The sequence below is a fragment of the Lynx canadensis genome, chromosome A1, assembly GCF_007474595.2.
Source record: "Lynx canadensis isolate LIC74 chromosome A1, mLynCan4.pri.v2, whole genome shotgun sequence".
Lineage (NCBI taxonomy): Eukaryota > Metazoa > Chordata > Mammalia > Carnivora > Felidae > Lynx > Lynx canadensis.
In genome coordinates, this window is record NC_044303.2 from 48512481 (window position 1) to 48530368 (window position 17888).

Sequence of the window (17888 nt, forward strand, 5' to 3'; positions counted from 1 at the left end):
TTTCCACAGGCCAGAGACATGACCAGGGAGGAAGATATTAAATTGATCAAAGTTGCCACCAGGTGGAATGTACCTTGGTAGCAAGACATAATTTGTAAAGCAATAAAAAAAAAAAAAAAAAAAAGGCGACTTTGACATCTTTCTGTTGTTACATATTTATAAAATTCTGGGTTCTTAAGAAACTATGACAGAGACAGAGAAGTTTTCTAGAAAGTGAATCTGATATGTGGTGTCAGCTCTGCTCAATCAGATTTCTGAAACTGACAGGAACACAGTGAAATAAAACTTTGCCCATCTGATAACCAGGGAATATTTTTGTACATTTTAACCTATTGTTATGTGCTTGCGAACATTACTGTACAATAAATTTTTTTAATGTTTATTTATTTTTGACAGAGAGAGAGACAGAGTGTGAGTGGGGGAGGGACAGAGAGAGAGGGAGACACAGATTCGAAAGCAGGCTCCAGGCTCCGAGCTGTCAGCACAGAGCCTGACGCGGGGCTCGAACTCACAGACGAAGAGATCATGACCTAAGCCGAAGTCGGACACTCAACCGACTGACCCACCCAGGAGCCCCGCAAACATTACTGTATGTTAAAATAAACATGTTACAGAGTAAATTTTTTTAATCCTATGCAATTAAGATAAAAGAGACATCCGAGAGCTCATACTTACTGTAGACAACTAGAATGGCCACTGAGTCTCTCTTGGTAAATTTGCATTTATTGGCGTGAACTAAAATTTTCTGTAAGATCTGCTTAAATCCTTCTTAAACATTAATATTACAGTGGGAGTTATTTTAGATCAGATCATTTCCAACGTCCTAGTTACAATAGCTATCAAAATTGAGCAACAGAGACAGCTTGCAATAGTGACAAGATTCTGATTTACAAGACACAGACTCCAGTTCCATCCCTGTTACTACTGGTGGTACGATCTTGACACACAGCATCTGTGCAATTTTCCTTAGGAATGAGGATGATATTACATATACCCAAGGGCTTACTAAGGCACAAAAGCATTTAGAACTGCTTATGTCCTCTTAATAAATTGATTCCTATATCATTATGAAATGGTCCACTTTATCCTGGTTATTTATATTCCTTGTTCTGAAGTCTATTTTGTCTAATATTAATACAGGACCACAGTTTTGTTTTTGTTGTGACTTAGTCTATACATACGTATCTTTTTCTATGCTTTTACTTTGTTTAAGATAATGTTTGGTATGGACTTACACGTTCCTGGAAGAAAATATTTTAAACTATTAATGGCTGTTATTTCAAGGTAACGTGATCATGCCTTTCATTTTCTTCTTGAAAGGATTTTTTTTACATATTTCAATTTTTTAATAATAAAAATGTTATCAGACAGAAGAATTCCAGTGTCTGATCTGCAGAAGGATAAGCCTGGCCCACAATCACTAAGGCAGGGCAAATTACACACAAATGACCTCACATTTCACACAAAACTTTTTCCTCCAGCGTCAGAAGAAGGGTGGTATTAAACCCAACGTTTATTTAAGAAGTATGCCATTGTAGGTAAAAATAGGGCCATTTACTCACTAGTGGCTGCTGCTATAACAAGTATGTTTTTAAAAGAGTCACATCCCATGTGAGGCCATTTGAAACATTGCTGCCAACGTCTTCTTTCAGCCACTCAGTTCAGTGATCCATATAAGCTCTCTGGTATAGTTATGAATCATCCGTGCTGCAGGTTTTTGGTTTTTTTTTTTTTCAGTTCTGCAGGTTTTTAAACTTATTTTTAAGTGAGGTAATGAACACATAATATAAAATTCACTCTCAACCATTTTTATATGTGCAGCTCAGTAGTGTTAACCACATTCACATTACTCTGTAACAGATCTTTTTTCATCTTGCAAAACTGAAACACTACACCATTAAACAGCGGCCCATAGACCCGACCACCAAACCCCTGACAACCACCATTTTCTTTTCTATTTCACGATTTTGACTATTCTTGACTCCATCATTTTACGTCCAGTGTACCTGTATCTTTATATTTAAGGAGAACATCTTACAGAGAGCATGTAGTTAGGACTTGCTTTTATTTCCCAGCTGACAATCTATCTTTTAAAGGGAGTGCTTAAACTCTTTCCATTTCACAGAATTATCAACATACTGTGTTTAAATGTACCAACTTGCTGGGGCACCTGGGTGGCTCAGTCGGTTGAGCATCCAACTTTGGCTCGGGTCATGCATGATCTCACGGCTCGTGAGTTCAAGTCCCACATAGGGTGCTGTGCTGACGGCTCAGAGCCCGGAGCCTGCTTGGGATTCTCGCTCTGCCCCTTCCATTCTCGTTCTCTGTCTCTCTCTGTCTCTGTCTCTCTCTCTCAAAAATAAATAAACGTTAAAAATTAAATAAAGGTACCAACCTGCTCTTTTTTTTTTTCTATTTCTCCTATCTGTTCCTTGTTCATCCTTCCTCTTTGCTGCCTTCATTCAGATAAAACTGAGTAGTTTTAAAAATGTTTCCAGTTCATTTTCACCATTGGTTTATTAACTATATTTGGTTGTTTTATTGTGTGTGTGTGTACTTGCTCTAGGTTGCTCTAGGATTTACAACATACACCTTTACACTAACATCATCTACCTTCAATTAATAATACACCTCTTCACATATTCCATGGTCTACTTCCTTCCATGCCCCTCTGTCTCTGTGCTAGTGTCATCACTCATTTTCATCCTATGTTATAAATTCCATAATGTATTATTATGTTCACTTAGCATAATTTTCTTATTTTTTTTCTTTTATATTTGCATAGATACTTCCCATTTTGAGTTCTCTTCATGTCCTGTGTAGATACAGATTTTTATCTAGTGTCCTTTTCCTTTACCTAAGTAAATTCTTTCATCTGTCTTGCATGGTATCTGATAAGAAGTCTGATTTTTGCTCCTTTGTATATCAGATACATTCTCCTTTTCTCCACTGGCTGCTTTTAAGACTGTTCTTCAAGACCTGTTCTCAGCAATTTGATTATTTTGTGCTTTGGCGTGGTTTTTTTCGGCTTGGGGCTAACTGAATTTCTTAGATCTATGTGTTTTCATCACATTTGGATAATGTCCAGCCATTATTTCTTCACAACACCAAGTACTAACCACTATACAATCATAGCCTGGCCATTATTTCTTCAAATAATTTTTCTGACCTTCCCCATCCTGACGGTTCAATTGTACATACGTTAGACTACTTAAGATTGCTCCATAGGTCACTAAGGCTTTGTTCATTTTCTTAGTCTTTTTCTCTAACTGTTCAGTCCAATCAATTATCATCAAATGCCAGATGATGCAACTTTTACATTATCGAAGACTATAGCTTGTTGTGTCTTTCTCTACAGTGCTGGATTTTGTTCTGGCACAACTGTGTAACTTGCAGATCAGTTGGACCCTTTCAGGATTTGCTTCTCGTGTTCATCATGGCAAGCCCCTGACCAGACTACCGTGGGACTAACTGAGCCCCATGACTCACCTGTGACCCTTCTGAGACCTCTACCAAATGCCTCATGTATGAAGGGGTCTCTCCATTCTGGAGAGCTCTAAGAACTGTTCCACTTTGTTGCCTTCCTTATTCTTTCCTTGTCCTCCTGCACACATAGGTAGATCATTACTTAGGCAAACCCTTTCAAGGCGACCACTCTGAAGATCTCCAGAGCTCTCTGTACAACTTCTCCCTCGCTATTACTGTTCCCCTCAGAAACCAGTTTGCCTTGACCTCTCCCAAATCCCAATCACTGCCCGCCTAACACAGTGACAGCTAGGCCCTATTTGGACTCTTCCTTCCGGCTTCACCCTTAGGTTGTAGGCTAAGGCACCAGTAGAGTTCACCTCCTTTCCCGCCTTACTCTCCAGGATCATAGTCCTTATCTGCCTGTCGTTCAATATGTGAAAACATTTTATACCTTTTGTCTGGTTTTCTAGTTGTTTATGGTAAGAGGTCAATTCCCATGGCAATTAATCCCTCATGGTCAGAAGCAAAAGTCCTCCAAGGGTTAAATAAGCTATATAGACAGTTATAAACTGTGAATCAGTATGCAAATGTTAGCACATGAAAACACACCTAGGTAAAGAGAAACACTTACCTCAGGATCCAGATTTTCCTTTTGTTGTTTAAAAACAAAACAAAACAAAACAAAACAAAACTCTACCACAAAGACTAGTTCACAAGGGAGAACATAAACTGAAATATTCTGGAGAGGTTAATTTTCCCCAAATCAAAATTTCCAAATTACTCAGAGCATGAAATCTCTTCAAGAAGTGTTCCTTTTTACAAAGCACTGACCCTATAAAAATGCAAATAACTCCTGGAGAGAATAGCACTTTACATTTTCCTCAATTAAGAAGACTACAGTTAGAATGGGTCATCTGTGGGTAGCACGAGCCATCACAGCTGAGGGAGTTGGGAGTGTCTGGGTTGTGAGTGGAGGAGAATTAAGTTGAAGGAGAAAGTACATTGCTAACGGGAAAGAAGGAGGGCAGAATTATCAACTTCATAGCTTTGCCCAGGGCAGGCCCCAAGGGAAAGGATTTGTCTGCCTGCTATATTTCCCTTGGGTACTATCTGTAATTACCATCACAGCTCATTGATTTTCAATTCTTTCTATTAATACATTTATTGGCCATTCTGACATTATTAAAATCAGTCCAACACTGCTTCCTTAGTGGAGGATAGCTTTTCCTTAAAATGGGTTTTGCAAGCACAGAGATTCTTTCCTGTTTTTTTTTTTTTTTTAAATGGTCTTCTTGTATTAGCAAGAAGACAGCTCCTGCATGTTTTTCTTTGAAGCCAGGTAGCGACATGCAAAGATTTCACTACAGATCAAAAGATCTCAAGCAGTGGGTCATCAGAAAATATTAAATGATAAGCAAATTCATATGTCTAAGATAAGTCACCAATTTACTAGCTATGCTGGCTCCTGTTCCCCAGTAGGGGAGGTAATAATGAGGCTCTGTTAAAGGGTAACGCAAGTGGCATTTTTATAATGTCTTTTCTTTCCTTCTGATAAAGTCATTAAAGTAACACTGTCTTACTAAGCTTTTACACACAGATATATATTAAACCTTTTATGTTAAATTAAACATAACGCTTTACTGAGGTAAAGAAAAGGCTTTGTTGTTGGGTTGTTGTTTTGTTTTTTTTTTTCCTTTTCTCTAAAGCTACTAAATGTTCATGTAACTGCCTGTCTTAAACATTCCCTAGCCCATGGGTACGTCTGGCTACAATACTTGCACCTGTCTTTATTTCTTTATTAAGCCTAAAGATTGAGGTCTTTTCCAAAATAGCACCTGTCTCAAAATTCTCAATATTCTACAGTCTGGCACTGGCTCTCACTTACAATAAATAGCATCTGAATCACTATTTATTGAGCCCTGACTAGCTCTAAGCTCCTTGTACTGGGATGATGAGGAATAATGAGAAACATCAAGCAAAAACTCAATATAGCTGACTTCATGGTACTAGTCAGTTCTTTGTGTTACAGAAATGCCTTCACCACCTCGTTATGAATGTCCTGCAGAATGGTTTGCAAAAGTTACTGCAAGCTAGGAAAAGGGCCATTATTCCCTTCTGTCCTGCCTCTAAAATTAGGGAGCTCAGAGGGATCTTTGGCCTGGCATTTTTTTGTTAGGAAGCCAGGGAGAATACAATTAAATCTGTCTGCTGCCATACCTGCACCCTTCCCCACTCCACACCCGTCGTAAAGAGGTGTTAGGCTTCGTCCCCCAGTGGAACACACAGGGTCTTTTTACGGCCCAGTCACTGACTCCCTTAGAGTACTTCAAACTGGCAAAACACCGAACGTCTTTCTCGCTCTCTTTGCTCCACTCTTGCCACTACTCTGCCTACATGCGTACAGGTCAGAATTGCACCGGCCTCTACAAGGGAAGGAAAAGGGAGGGGAACCACAGGCTTTAGCACTGCTGTGGTTGGTGAGGGACTCAGGTCAGCTCCTTCCCCTCAGACTCGGAAAACAGTGAGGCTAACTGAGTGAGGCATGTTTCCCTCATGTCTCCCTCTGACACCTGTGCACCCATGTATTTTTATATTTGTATTTAGAGAGCTTCTTTTCCTTTTTAAACATTTACTTTCAAGAATTTCAAACATACACAAAATCAGGCAGAATGGTTACACGAGCCCCCTGTTGTGCGGCTTCAATAATGACTGAATCCTGGCCAGTCTTATCTTTCTCCCCATCCATTCTGCTCTCCCGTTTCATTTGCAGCAAATCCCAGACAACCAATCATCTCACCAGTAAATATGTCAATAAGTTATCTCTGAAGTATACAAACTCAGAATTCCTTTTTTAAAAAAAAGGGGCCAAATACCATTGCCACACCAAAATTTGGTGTCTTTTTGTCTTAACAAACTAATGGATTTCTGGCGTCATTATTCCATTTTTTTTTTTTTTACATGATAAAATCTAATCAGATCTTGAAATTTTTCTCCAGATATGCTCAAATAAAAATTCAAATAAAAAAATAAGGGTTCCAGTTTGAGATTTCCCTTAAATGTTCTTTTAAAATTATAAATTAACTCAGATGTTTAGTCCCTACTAAATACGATAGGAAAATTGGCAACTATTGAAATTTGAGGAAATGGTGCCCTTTTTATTCCTGCTTTTCTTCAAAAGGAGAACATTTATTCAACACCCACTACGTGCAGGCAGGCTCTCATGAGGCTGGGTGATTCACTTCACTTCCCAGAAGAGGAGAAACAGGTGGATGGAGACCAAACGGGACCCACACCACCGGCCCCTGGCTGACTGAGCGTCTGAACTCCAGTCTGTCCGTCTTTAAAGTCTATGCATCTCTACTTCCACAAACGGGTAGCTTCCTATAATGGCAGTATACTGTAGTAGGATTGTTCAACTCATAATGGGAAATGCTTTCTCTCCCTCCTGGCCCGTTACCAGACTCAGACAATGTCAGATGGATCCTGGGCAGGCTTCTAATACCCCCACTGTACAGATGAGGACATAGAGGCCTGGAGATCAGAAGTAACTTCCCAATGCCATTCGAGCCGGTAAGCTGCAAGGCCAGGAACAAAACCACATTTTATGTCTTTGAGGCAGTACCCTTTCTCTGCCACTGCCTTATCTCTGGGTGGAATCGTTCCAGTCCTCCTCTTCCTGCTTTAGTCCTTTGCTTAGTAACATGTTAGAACATCCAAAGGCTGACAGCATTCGGGAAGCTCTTGTAACAGCAGGACACAAGCACCAAAGGTCACAGTCAAAGTCATTCCAACACTCCTTGCTGTGCCCCTGAAGTGTATCACAAGAGCACATGCCCTTCCCATGGACTGCTTAGCAGCGTGTGCTGTATTACCGACAAGCCTGGAGAACACGGAAGTCACATTTCAAGAGCCTGCAATAATAATCTACTCAGATGTCACAAAACTGAGGATGCAGGAGTCCTAGAATCCCAAACAGAAGGAAGGCACAGACAGTCGGTGTCAATATGCTCCTCTATCTATCCAAGTGCACATGGCTGCAAGGTGAAGACTATGTCACCAGTGAGCATGTATGTTGCCAGTATTTCCAGTTTTGTTATTGTTGTTGTTGTTGTTCACAACAACTGGATGAAGTAGGCAGAGCAGGTTTATAACAAGCTCTTGACTGGTCTCATAGTTCTTCACCATGCCAGTTATAATGCCCGGATAAGTAAAGCATGGATTTCCTGGGCACTTACCATGTGCCAGGGCCTACACGAAAAATACGCGAAATAGTTCTTGTCCTCTAAGAGCTCGCAATCTGACTGAAGAGATCTGACCACATCCGCACACTATAAAACACACACACTTAAAGAGAAAGAGGCAAGGCAGCCAGAACTTTTCAGAGAAGAGAGAAAGCAGAGCGGCTGACCTAGGCCCAGTCCATAGTCTGTCTTCCCACTCTGAAATGTGGTCATTGGGTCCTGAATTCCTTGGAGGGGTGGGGGGAGATGTATAGAGCAGCTGACAGTGGAAGACCTAAGGAACTATTTTTAGCCAGAAGGGGAGAAGGGCATACGTGCCTTCGTGGTGAATCGCTTAAACAGGATGTCGTGTGAAGTAGCGTATCTTTGCGATGCCTCCTAGAGCCTGAATGGCAGACTCAACTTTACTTCCCCAAGAGATAGACGTTAAATGTCATGTCTTAAAAAACAGCCTCAAAAGTAGGTTTTCCAGAGTGATTATGGGATCCGATCCTTGGCATCAAGCTCATGCTTTCTCATTCATCGTTGTGATTCGGGGATTGTTTCCTCTAACTTTGTGTCCATTGTAACTAACAGCTCATCTTTTTTCAGAAGCCGATAATCACACGTGTGATTATTTTAATTTCACCAAGTTTTACATTTTCTTACAAAGAATCAAACTTCAACCAGCTTTTATCAGTAAATGAGAAAAGAATCCTATAAGACTGAGGGGCGCCTGGGTGGCTCAGTCAGTTAAGCGTCCAACTTTGGCTCAGGTTATGATCTCACAGTTTGCGGGTTCGAGCCCCGCGTCTGGCTCTGTGCTGACAGCTCAGAGCCTGGAGCCTGCTTCTGACTCTGTGTCTCCCTCTTTCTCTCTCTGCCCCTCCCCCGCTCATGCTCTGTCTCTCTCTGTCTCAAAAATAAATGAAACATTTTTAAAAGTTAAAAAAATAAAGAATCCTGTAAGATTGAAATAAAGAAATCTTTAGACTACTAACATTCCTTATCTAAAAAGAGTTCTGATTCTGAAATTATACAGCATATTACGCATCCCATTATCCCCAATTAAAAACTCCAGTAAAATTAAATCTAGATTTAATTCTAACTTTAAAGAAGAACTGATGTACAGTATTGCAAGTGACTAAATACAAATTATTGCTTTCCATAAATAATTAGGTCATAAGACATCCCCTTAAACACTGTGGACTGCTTCTCTTGAAGCTTTACTGTGAAAGAGAATGAAATTATATCTGCCACGTATTTAAGAAATACATACAAAACTAAAGAAAAGACTAAAATCAGGGTTTTCTCTCCCTTCCTTCCAGGTACATAATCTAAATTAGGGTTAAAATACTAACATCAGCTCCATTCACAGGAAGGAAAAATTGATTTTAATGAGTAGGCATTGAGTAAAACCTATGAACCTACCATTTTTCCTGTCTCTATTTAAGGGCAGGAAATACTTTCCATAAATGATGTGGCCTGAGGTTCTTATTCACACTGTAAAACTTCTGGAACTATTGGCTTTTGTTTTTTGTGCATCTCAATCTTTCAAACTTACCATAAAACTATAAATTGATAATAAAGGAGAGAGAAACATCCTGATATCACCAAACATTCCCAGAACCAGTGACCACAATGCACCATCGTGGCTCTGACTAGCGGTCTCTGACTGCCTTCTGTACTTTTCTGCCCTCCTCCAACACACATGACTTGAGTGCCTTTACTGATATTCAAGTTGAAGAATATATTGTGGAATAAAAAGCAACAATGTGCAATATGCCACTTTTTCATTTTGTCATCGACAATGAAAAAAAGTTATCCTCTGTGAATGAGACGCTACGGTCTATGCGGTGTGTTAAATGAGGGGGTTTTGGAAATTTTATGAAACTGGCTCATGCACCTAGATTAAGAAAACAGAAATTCCAAAGAAATAAAACAAATCCTTCCTGTGTTAGGGTAAACAGCAAAGGTAAAAACTACTTGGCTGGGAGGACAGAGAGTTTAACTTGATGAATCAGGCTAGAAAATCCAGGTGAACATAAGACTTCTTCCAAAGCTTTGTCTACAATGAACAAATGATGTTAACAGCTGCCACACAGTCTTTCTTTCACGATGCTCCACTGCCTAAGTTTTAGGATGAGCCCAGGTGAGTCATCATGTCATACACAGAACTGGGAAGGTGCGTTATTGGTTGACATACCCCACCAAGTTCATTGCGGAGCTACTACAACGAACACAGAACATAAAGGTGAAATGATATCCCCTCCCATGATGGGGGTCTGTTTCAGACACAGGCTTAGAGCAAGGAAGAGAAATATACATTGGGATGCCATACACCCTGCCCTATATTGCTCAGGAATGTGGAAGTTATTGGAGAAACCTTCTACATGCTACCAGCTGGATCCATGACCTCAGTTCCTCATTACCAAGTCCTTTTAACATTTAATAGTATCCTAACCCCTTGAATGGGGTCCCACATGCACACAGATTCTTATAAGTGAAATTTTATTCATATTTGAAATTTCTTCTGATGGCTCACTTACAAAATATTGCCAGTGTTCTGCTTTTTTTGAATAAGAGCTATACGAATAAGATCAAGTATCTAATTTATGTACTTTTTGTGGTCATCTGTACCGTCTCAGTGGTGGTAGGTTAGCAGCATAGGTAGGCAGTGGACCCAGGAACAGGAGCAATGCTTTCTCACTTCAATACAAAACATGGTCAGCCAATGTTGCAGTCATACTGCCCTTATAATTTTAACTTGTGAAGCTACAAATGTTAATGATAAAATCACCCACATCCTTTTAAAGATGTGTTCTTAAGTCTTCATATTTTCAGTAGCCATGAGTTAATTTGTCAATTTCGCTATGTATCCTTAAGTAAGCCTTTTTTTTTGCCTTTATGCGCATTTCAAACTCACTGACCAGTATTTCCTCAACTATCCTCTAGCCCTCATGAAGTTTAAAAGGGTAAATACAAATGTCAAAAGGGAAATCAATCCAACAAGCAGTAACATTCTCATACCTGTACTCTGTAATTTCCCAAGAAAGAAAGAAGCCATTTTGACATAGAGTTTATAGTCCCATCTTATTTTTTAATACTTCCCTCTTTGCTCTGAATTTTTTAATAGCTTTTCAAAACATTCACTAATTTAAATAAAACCATATGGTTGTTACAAGGTCACTGTGCTTTCCTGATTTTAGGAAGTTATCTTCTCCAGGTTAGGAATATTTGAGTCGCAAATGGATGAGAATCAGTCTCTGGTGATTTTTACTCAAGAGAGAAAAGCCAGGCAAGTGCAAATCAGAACCGTTCTGCAAACTTCGATATGCTCTGTAAATGACTGCCACTATCATAAAGAGAAGAGGGTGGGGCGTCATTGAAACTTACCCCTTGTTCAGATTCCAAAAGCTCTGTTTTGACTCTGACTGACGGCATCCCATCAAGCATTAACATTCTGTTCTCAAAGGTGTTGATATTCTGAGAATAAAAAAGAGAGAGAGAGGGAAAGTCCGTTATACAGCATTCAAAACAGGACATCTGGTAGAGTCTTCCTTCACTGTAGTACGTTTAGTACTGCTAACCTAATTTTTTAACAATGAAGTATAATTAAATGAGAATAGCAGTATAACCAATTATGCCCCCTTTCTGAACTATCATTTGAAATAATGACCAAGAAGTTGAATTAATCAGTCTGATTCACTGACCTCTGGGTTGGAGGTCAGACTATAATAAACTGGAGTAAAGAAACCTTAACATTAATATATATAGGGCTGGAACAATTCATCACACTTTCGCAGTAGTGGAGGGACACAGAAGACAAGTTTCCTTCTTCCTGAGTTCTGGAGGTTATATTGTGCAGAAATCCACAAAGGAGAAAATAAATAAAAATAATGACGATGTTCTCATATTATTATCAAAGTCTACATAATTTAAAAACCAAGATAATATAATTCTGGACACTAAATTGTGATATGACAATTCAGATCAAATGAAAATTTCTCTATATCCACCCCAAACTTCTATTTCAAGAACAACTAATATAAATTTTGGATTCAGAATGAATTTTTAAGCTGAAGTCATGACCAAAAAATAAATTTGTTTTCTGTTTTGGTGTATGTTTGACTGAATTTGCCACTTCTTTAAAGGAGAACCTATTTCTATTGTGACTCAATAGAATTTCAAACAATATTTACAAACAGATTAAATCAAGGTTATTTTCTACTAATTTTCACTGCTTTGGGGATTTTCTAAAGTCAATAATCTATGAAGGGAGTCAGAAAGACACTTACCAGTGCTTGCTTCAGGCCAAAATCATGTTTTAAAACATGTTTAGAATGTCAATTTTACCTTCATATCCTGTCCAAACTAAGAAACAAAAATGACTAGACTTGAGTTTTTAGAATGGTTTCTTTACTCAGTCACAGAACATAAGCACATGATACTAACGTGGTCTCATGAAAAGAAAAAGAGATCTGTTTCCAAATATTTTGCCTACATGATGACAAAGGTTAATAGCATTTCTAAACCTGCAGGTTTTTGCCCTTCACATAGCTGCTTTTCTATCAGACAGTTAAATAAAAACAACTCCCACTTTGACAAATCATAAATGTTTTTATTACCAAATAATACCGACAGAGTGCAGCATAGTAAAGCTCTAATTATCTCTATTTCTTGCCACTCCTTTTTGTTTAAGAAAAAGAAGAAATAAAATTTATAGGGCCTCTTATCACAAATATTTGCTCTGAGACATCAACAGGAAGAAAAAGCAAATTTACTCTTGAGCTAACTAATGAGCATTTAAAAATTCCATGCTACCTAGCCTATCAGGTAATAAAAAGAAGAAAAATTACTGTCAGGTTCTTTTCTTAGAAATGTGCAGTATTATTAAAACTGGCAGGATACATTTTTTTAAATTTGTGCTTTTGACTCGTCCATATTTTGTAGGCATTGTGCATCCTAATAGCTCAGAGCAGAAAGAACTGTGGTATCCCTGGCAAGCTCAGTTAATTTGTTCCAAGCTTGAAATCCTTTCATGGAGGCTGGTGAGTTGTTTACACATCAGGCATGGATCTCAAATCCTAATGTGCCACTTGCCTCCGTGATTGGAAGCAGCCAGCTTGGCTTGCAACCACCCAGTTTCAAGAAAGCCTTCCCGCAGCCGGCCAGCCCTCAACACCCCTGCCCTTCACAGCGGCCAGACACCTACCCTAACAAAGCATCCCCTAGGCTGTTTGCTTGGTAGACAATGAAGAATGAGTTGATATTGCTTCCTACCCCAGAGGAGGTCTTGCCCAGACGAAAAGGGAAGAAGATGCCTTGCAAAGGCAGGGAAAAGACAAAGAGCGATTCTGGAAAGACAGGTTTAATGAACTGTTGGAATCTGATTAGAGGCTAATGTCCCTTTTAGTGCTTTGTACCAATTTACAGCTGATATACTTTCACCACGCTCCTCACGGGCTGTGATAAACTCATTAGTTTAAAAAATGCAAGCTAACCAGAGTCTTTGAAGTTAAAAACTGATAAATCATGAAAACCTGATTGGGCCCATGTTCCATTTAGCACATTTAAATATCACTGTATTTTCATGATTTTTTAATTGTTATTCTTGAATAATTCTACATGTGTTAAAGGCAGGATATACATTTGAGTTTCATACAAAAGTGGAAAAATAAAACCTACTGAAAGTGTTTCAAGGAATTAAGCTTTCTCTGGAAATAATCCCCTTTCCATGCTTTTCCAGTATCATCCACTGCCACAGTCATAATAAACACCATAAATAACAATGTTCACAACTAAAAAACCAATCATTAACTACTAAACTCAACTAGTGCAGATTCAATCTGTATATATGCCTGAAAGCAATACTGTAAATATTTATAAAGCACATTAATCTCTACATTCATGATTCTAACCCTATTTAATATAAACATAGACACTGAGCATCATACCATATTCCAGACCAGCCCAGAAAGGGTAGGGTTTTTATAAGGCACATGGTAATTGTATAGAGGATACAGTACCTGAAACAAAATAATAGATTTATCTCTCTAAGCTAAAATCAGATACATACCATCTCAGTTGACTGTAGACTTTGAATATGTAATAAACTCTAATAATTTGAAATTGCTGTCAAACATATCTTGCCATGATCTTAATCAAAACACATTTGCTGTGGAATCAATAGCTCAATTGATTCCCAAGAGGTAAATAAAATTACACAGTCATCAATTTTAGTAACATGGTACTCTTCCTATATTTATGTTGTAATAAGCATTTTAATATTATAAAACCCTATATAATTTATATACGTGTGTATATATGCATATTATCAGGTACCCACGTATGCGTATACACTTAAATTACTTGTTTTGCATGAGTACATTTTATTAATTAAAGCAAAAGTTACCATCAGATTTATTAGCTGGCTGTTGACCAATTACATGTGCACTGAATGAGAACTGTGTCTGGACCTTCCTGTTTGCCAGGTAAGATCTGCAACACAGAAGTCCAGCTGACAGCAGCTCTCCTAATTCAACCAGTACAAGCACAAACTTCAGTGATCCTAACATCGCAAAATATTTGAATGGAATGTGCAGGAATTGGGACTGATACTCAATGATCATCTCATAAAAACACAGAATGGGGGGGCGCCTGGGTGGCTTGGTCGGTTAAGCATCCGATTTCGGCTCAGGTCATGATCTCACGGCCCGTGAGTTCGAGCCCCGCGTCGGGCTCTGTGCTGACAGCTCAGAGCCTGGAGCCTGTTTCAGATTCTGTGTCTCCCTCTCTCTCTGCCCCTCCCCTGTTCATGCTCTGTCTCTCTCTGTCTCAAAAATAAATAAACGTTAAAAAAAGAAATTAAAATAAACAAACAAACAAACACAGAATGGGGAAGTAACTTTCCCAGGGCAACTACTACAATCTATCTGCCCTCATCCTCCCAAAATGCAAGTCTTTTCTTCTCCCTCCTCTTGACTGTGGGCCATCTGGTTCTTTGGAGAAAACGCAATTATTTTATCACAACCCCAAACTTGTGCTGAAACACTAGAGAATCAGTGAATTCCTCTTGCTTTTTATAGGTGACGATCAACAAACCTAAGAAATTAGAATTACACTCAGCCAACAGTTTCAGATATCTAACGCTATGCAACAAAACACATCATAGCATACAAAAACAGTCATTTTATTATTATCTTGGTACCAAACATAACAATAAAACGTAATATTTGCATATTTATTAAGGATGAGGCCTTGTACTAAGAGATACTCATTAAGTCCTTACAGCAACCCCAGAGGTCAAGGCTGTATTATCTGAAGATGAGGCATCTGAGACACAAGGAGGTTAAACTGTCCAAGGTTTCAAGATTATTAAGCATTATACCTCTGTTCCAAACCAATTCTTCTGCCCTCCCCCATATTTACTCCTTGCCCCCTCCTCCCCCTCCCCCGCCATCTCTCCCTCAGGAGCTCTGGGACCTCAGTGCACAGCTCCTCTCAGAATTGAGTTGATTTAGTAGGTGAACTGAATGTACACCTTCTGGTCACTGATGAGAATCAACATTTGGGGAAATACCAGTAACAGGTTAAATAAAACCATGGTTTCAAAGCTATTTCCTTTTTTTTCTTTCTTTAAACTTTCAACATATTTTCTTGGCTTTATGAGATTATACATCCTATCCTAGAAATATCTCATAATTAATTTAGCAAGTCAATCCCATCCTGATTTCAACATCCAGAAAAATCTATGGTAATCTCATCTGCTACCCAGTGTTTTGAAAATATTCATATACCCTTGGTGGCTCATTCAATATTTTCACAAGAGCTTCATATACTTGCATGATACAGGAACTTCATCTCCTACACTGGGCAGATACTCAAGAGAGAGATAGCTGGGCATTTAATTTATAATCACTTAGGTTAAGTGTAAAAGTATACTTTTCTAAGCTCACATATCCTCACAATGACGAATCAATTTGGTACAGGCATATGCATAATCAAAGTACCTCAAATGGTACAAAATAAACATCAGTTCAAACCTACTTTGCCATTCTGTCCCAGCCTTTCATCTTCCACTGCTTTGTAGCATGGGACAGAGGACATCACATTGATGACCATACTGGCAGAACTAAGAGCTAAACTAGAGACCCGGTGGAATCTCAGCTGAAATCCCCTTCAGTGATTTCAATGATCCATACACACATTACTCCAAAATATCTGTCTCTACTCTTATAAACAAAACCCTTCCATAAATACCTCACATTATGTCTCTCATAAGGACTGGTAAAACAGTATTTGCCATGCAGCAACTTATATTTTCCTGATAGTAAGGATCACGCTGTTTCCTTTGTTGGCAAAGTGTTAAATTACCACGACGATGCAGTTCACGCTGATATTTTAAAAATGTCAACTGAGATTCCAAACAACACTCCACCCCAGCATTAATACAAAGTGTAGTAGAATGTTATTTTTGTCATTCGTATTCTGAAGAACTGCACACACTTGGGGGTTGTGAGTTAGCCAAATCTCTCCATAAACATGCAGTGAGGGTCTCTGCTATGCCAAAGTCACTTCATTCCATCCACACCACATCTGTGAATCATGAGGCACTGTGGCAAATAACAGGGGCAAGCTGAAGACGGAAGCACAGAAACCAGGTAAAAATCCAGGACAATATCATGGCAAGAGAAGTGCCAACCCACCAGCAACTTCCCAGGAGAGGGGGGGGGGGGGAACAAAACTTCAGTGTAGCCACACAGGTGTTAACATTGCAGGGAGAGATCTAAAGCGCAGGAGCAGGTATTTGGCTATCAGGATGAGCGCACAAGTAGTCTTGATGTCATGTAAAGATAAAAGAATTACTCAGCTATAAAAAGGAAGGAAATCTTGCCACTTGCAACAACACAGATAAACCTTGAGGATGTTATGCCAAATGAAGTAAGTCAGAGAAAGGCAAATATCAAACGATCTTGCTTATGCATAGAATCTTAAAAAAAAAAAAATGAGCTCATAGATACAAAGAACAGACTGGTGGCTGCCAGAGGCAGAGTATGTATGTGTGTGTAGTGGGGGAAGGTGGTCGAAAGGTGCAAACTTCCAGTTATAAAACAAGTAAGTCATAGGGATGTAATACACAGCAGAGTGACTATATTTAATAAACATTGCATATTTGAAGACTGCTATGAGAATGGATGCTAAAAGTTCTCATCACAAGAAAAAAAAATTTTTGCTATGTAAGATGACTGATGCTAACTAGACCTACTGTGTGATCTTTTCACAATATATACAAACATCAAATCACTTGATGTTATATACCTGGAACTAATAGAATGTTGTTTGTCAATGATATCTCAATAAATAAATAAATAAACAAACAAACAAACAAACAAACCTGAGAGAGAGAAGTGAGTTCAGTTCTGGAAAAGGAAGCCAGATACAAGAGTCTCTCCAGGGCTAGCAGAAACTAATTCTGAGGTCAGAGCTAGGGAACAGAGCGAACAGGAATTAGAAAGCATGTGCCCAGCCCAAGCCCACTTCCCTAGGCGTATGTATAAACACAGAAAGCAGGTACCATGAGCCCAGGCAGAATGGCCATTGCAGTAGACAAGCCCCACACATGGGAAAAACAGTTGCAACACAACTACAGTATGATCACAGGGAACATAATTTTAAAAATAAAAACACGAACAACTATAATAACAACAGCTGCTGTGCACTGAGCATTTATGTACAGGGTGCTGTTTCATGTGCTTTACACACGGTTCAACCATACATTTCCGGATTCACTCAAAAAACACTTACTGAGTACAAGGCATGGTTTAGGCATTTAGGGTCTATCAGTGAACACAAGAGAGACAGTTTTACAGGGTTCCATTCTAGTCATTTATCCCTCTAACAGCCTTTTTTTTTTTTTAAACTATGTCCATTTTAGACAAGAAAATACAGGTTCAGAGAGATGAGGGAATCCGCCCGAGATGGTAGGTGGTCTAACGCTGGGGCTAAGTCTACCTCCCACTGCTACCAGGGATAGAGAGCATCAACTGCTGAGTAGTCAGACATTGGCTGCAAAGCTGCATGAGCCCAGAGCCACCAAAGCCACTCTGGCTAGTGCGCTTCAGGCTCCTGATCTAACAAAAGGCTGGAATCAGGGCTGGAGCATCAAGGCAGAGTCAGGCTGATTAGGGGTACACTGAC

The 17888-nt window shown here is 39.1% G+C and overlaps 1 protein-coding gene across 2 annotated transcripts in view; it reads right to left on the bottom strand.

Annotated features, from left to right (window-relative positions):
* Nucleotides 1-17888, bottom strand: part of KLF12 (Kruppel like factor 12) — a 432669-nt gene that overhangs the window by 228295 nt on the left and 186486 nt on the right. For both annotated transcript variants that reach the window (XM_032592010.1, XM_030311978.1), the window contains one exon: nt 11085-11174. In XM_032592010.1, coding sequence (XP_032447901.1) covers nt 11085-11174 — 90 coding nt within the window. The remainder of the gene's footprint in view (nt 1-11084; nt 11175-17888) is intronic.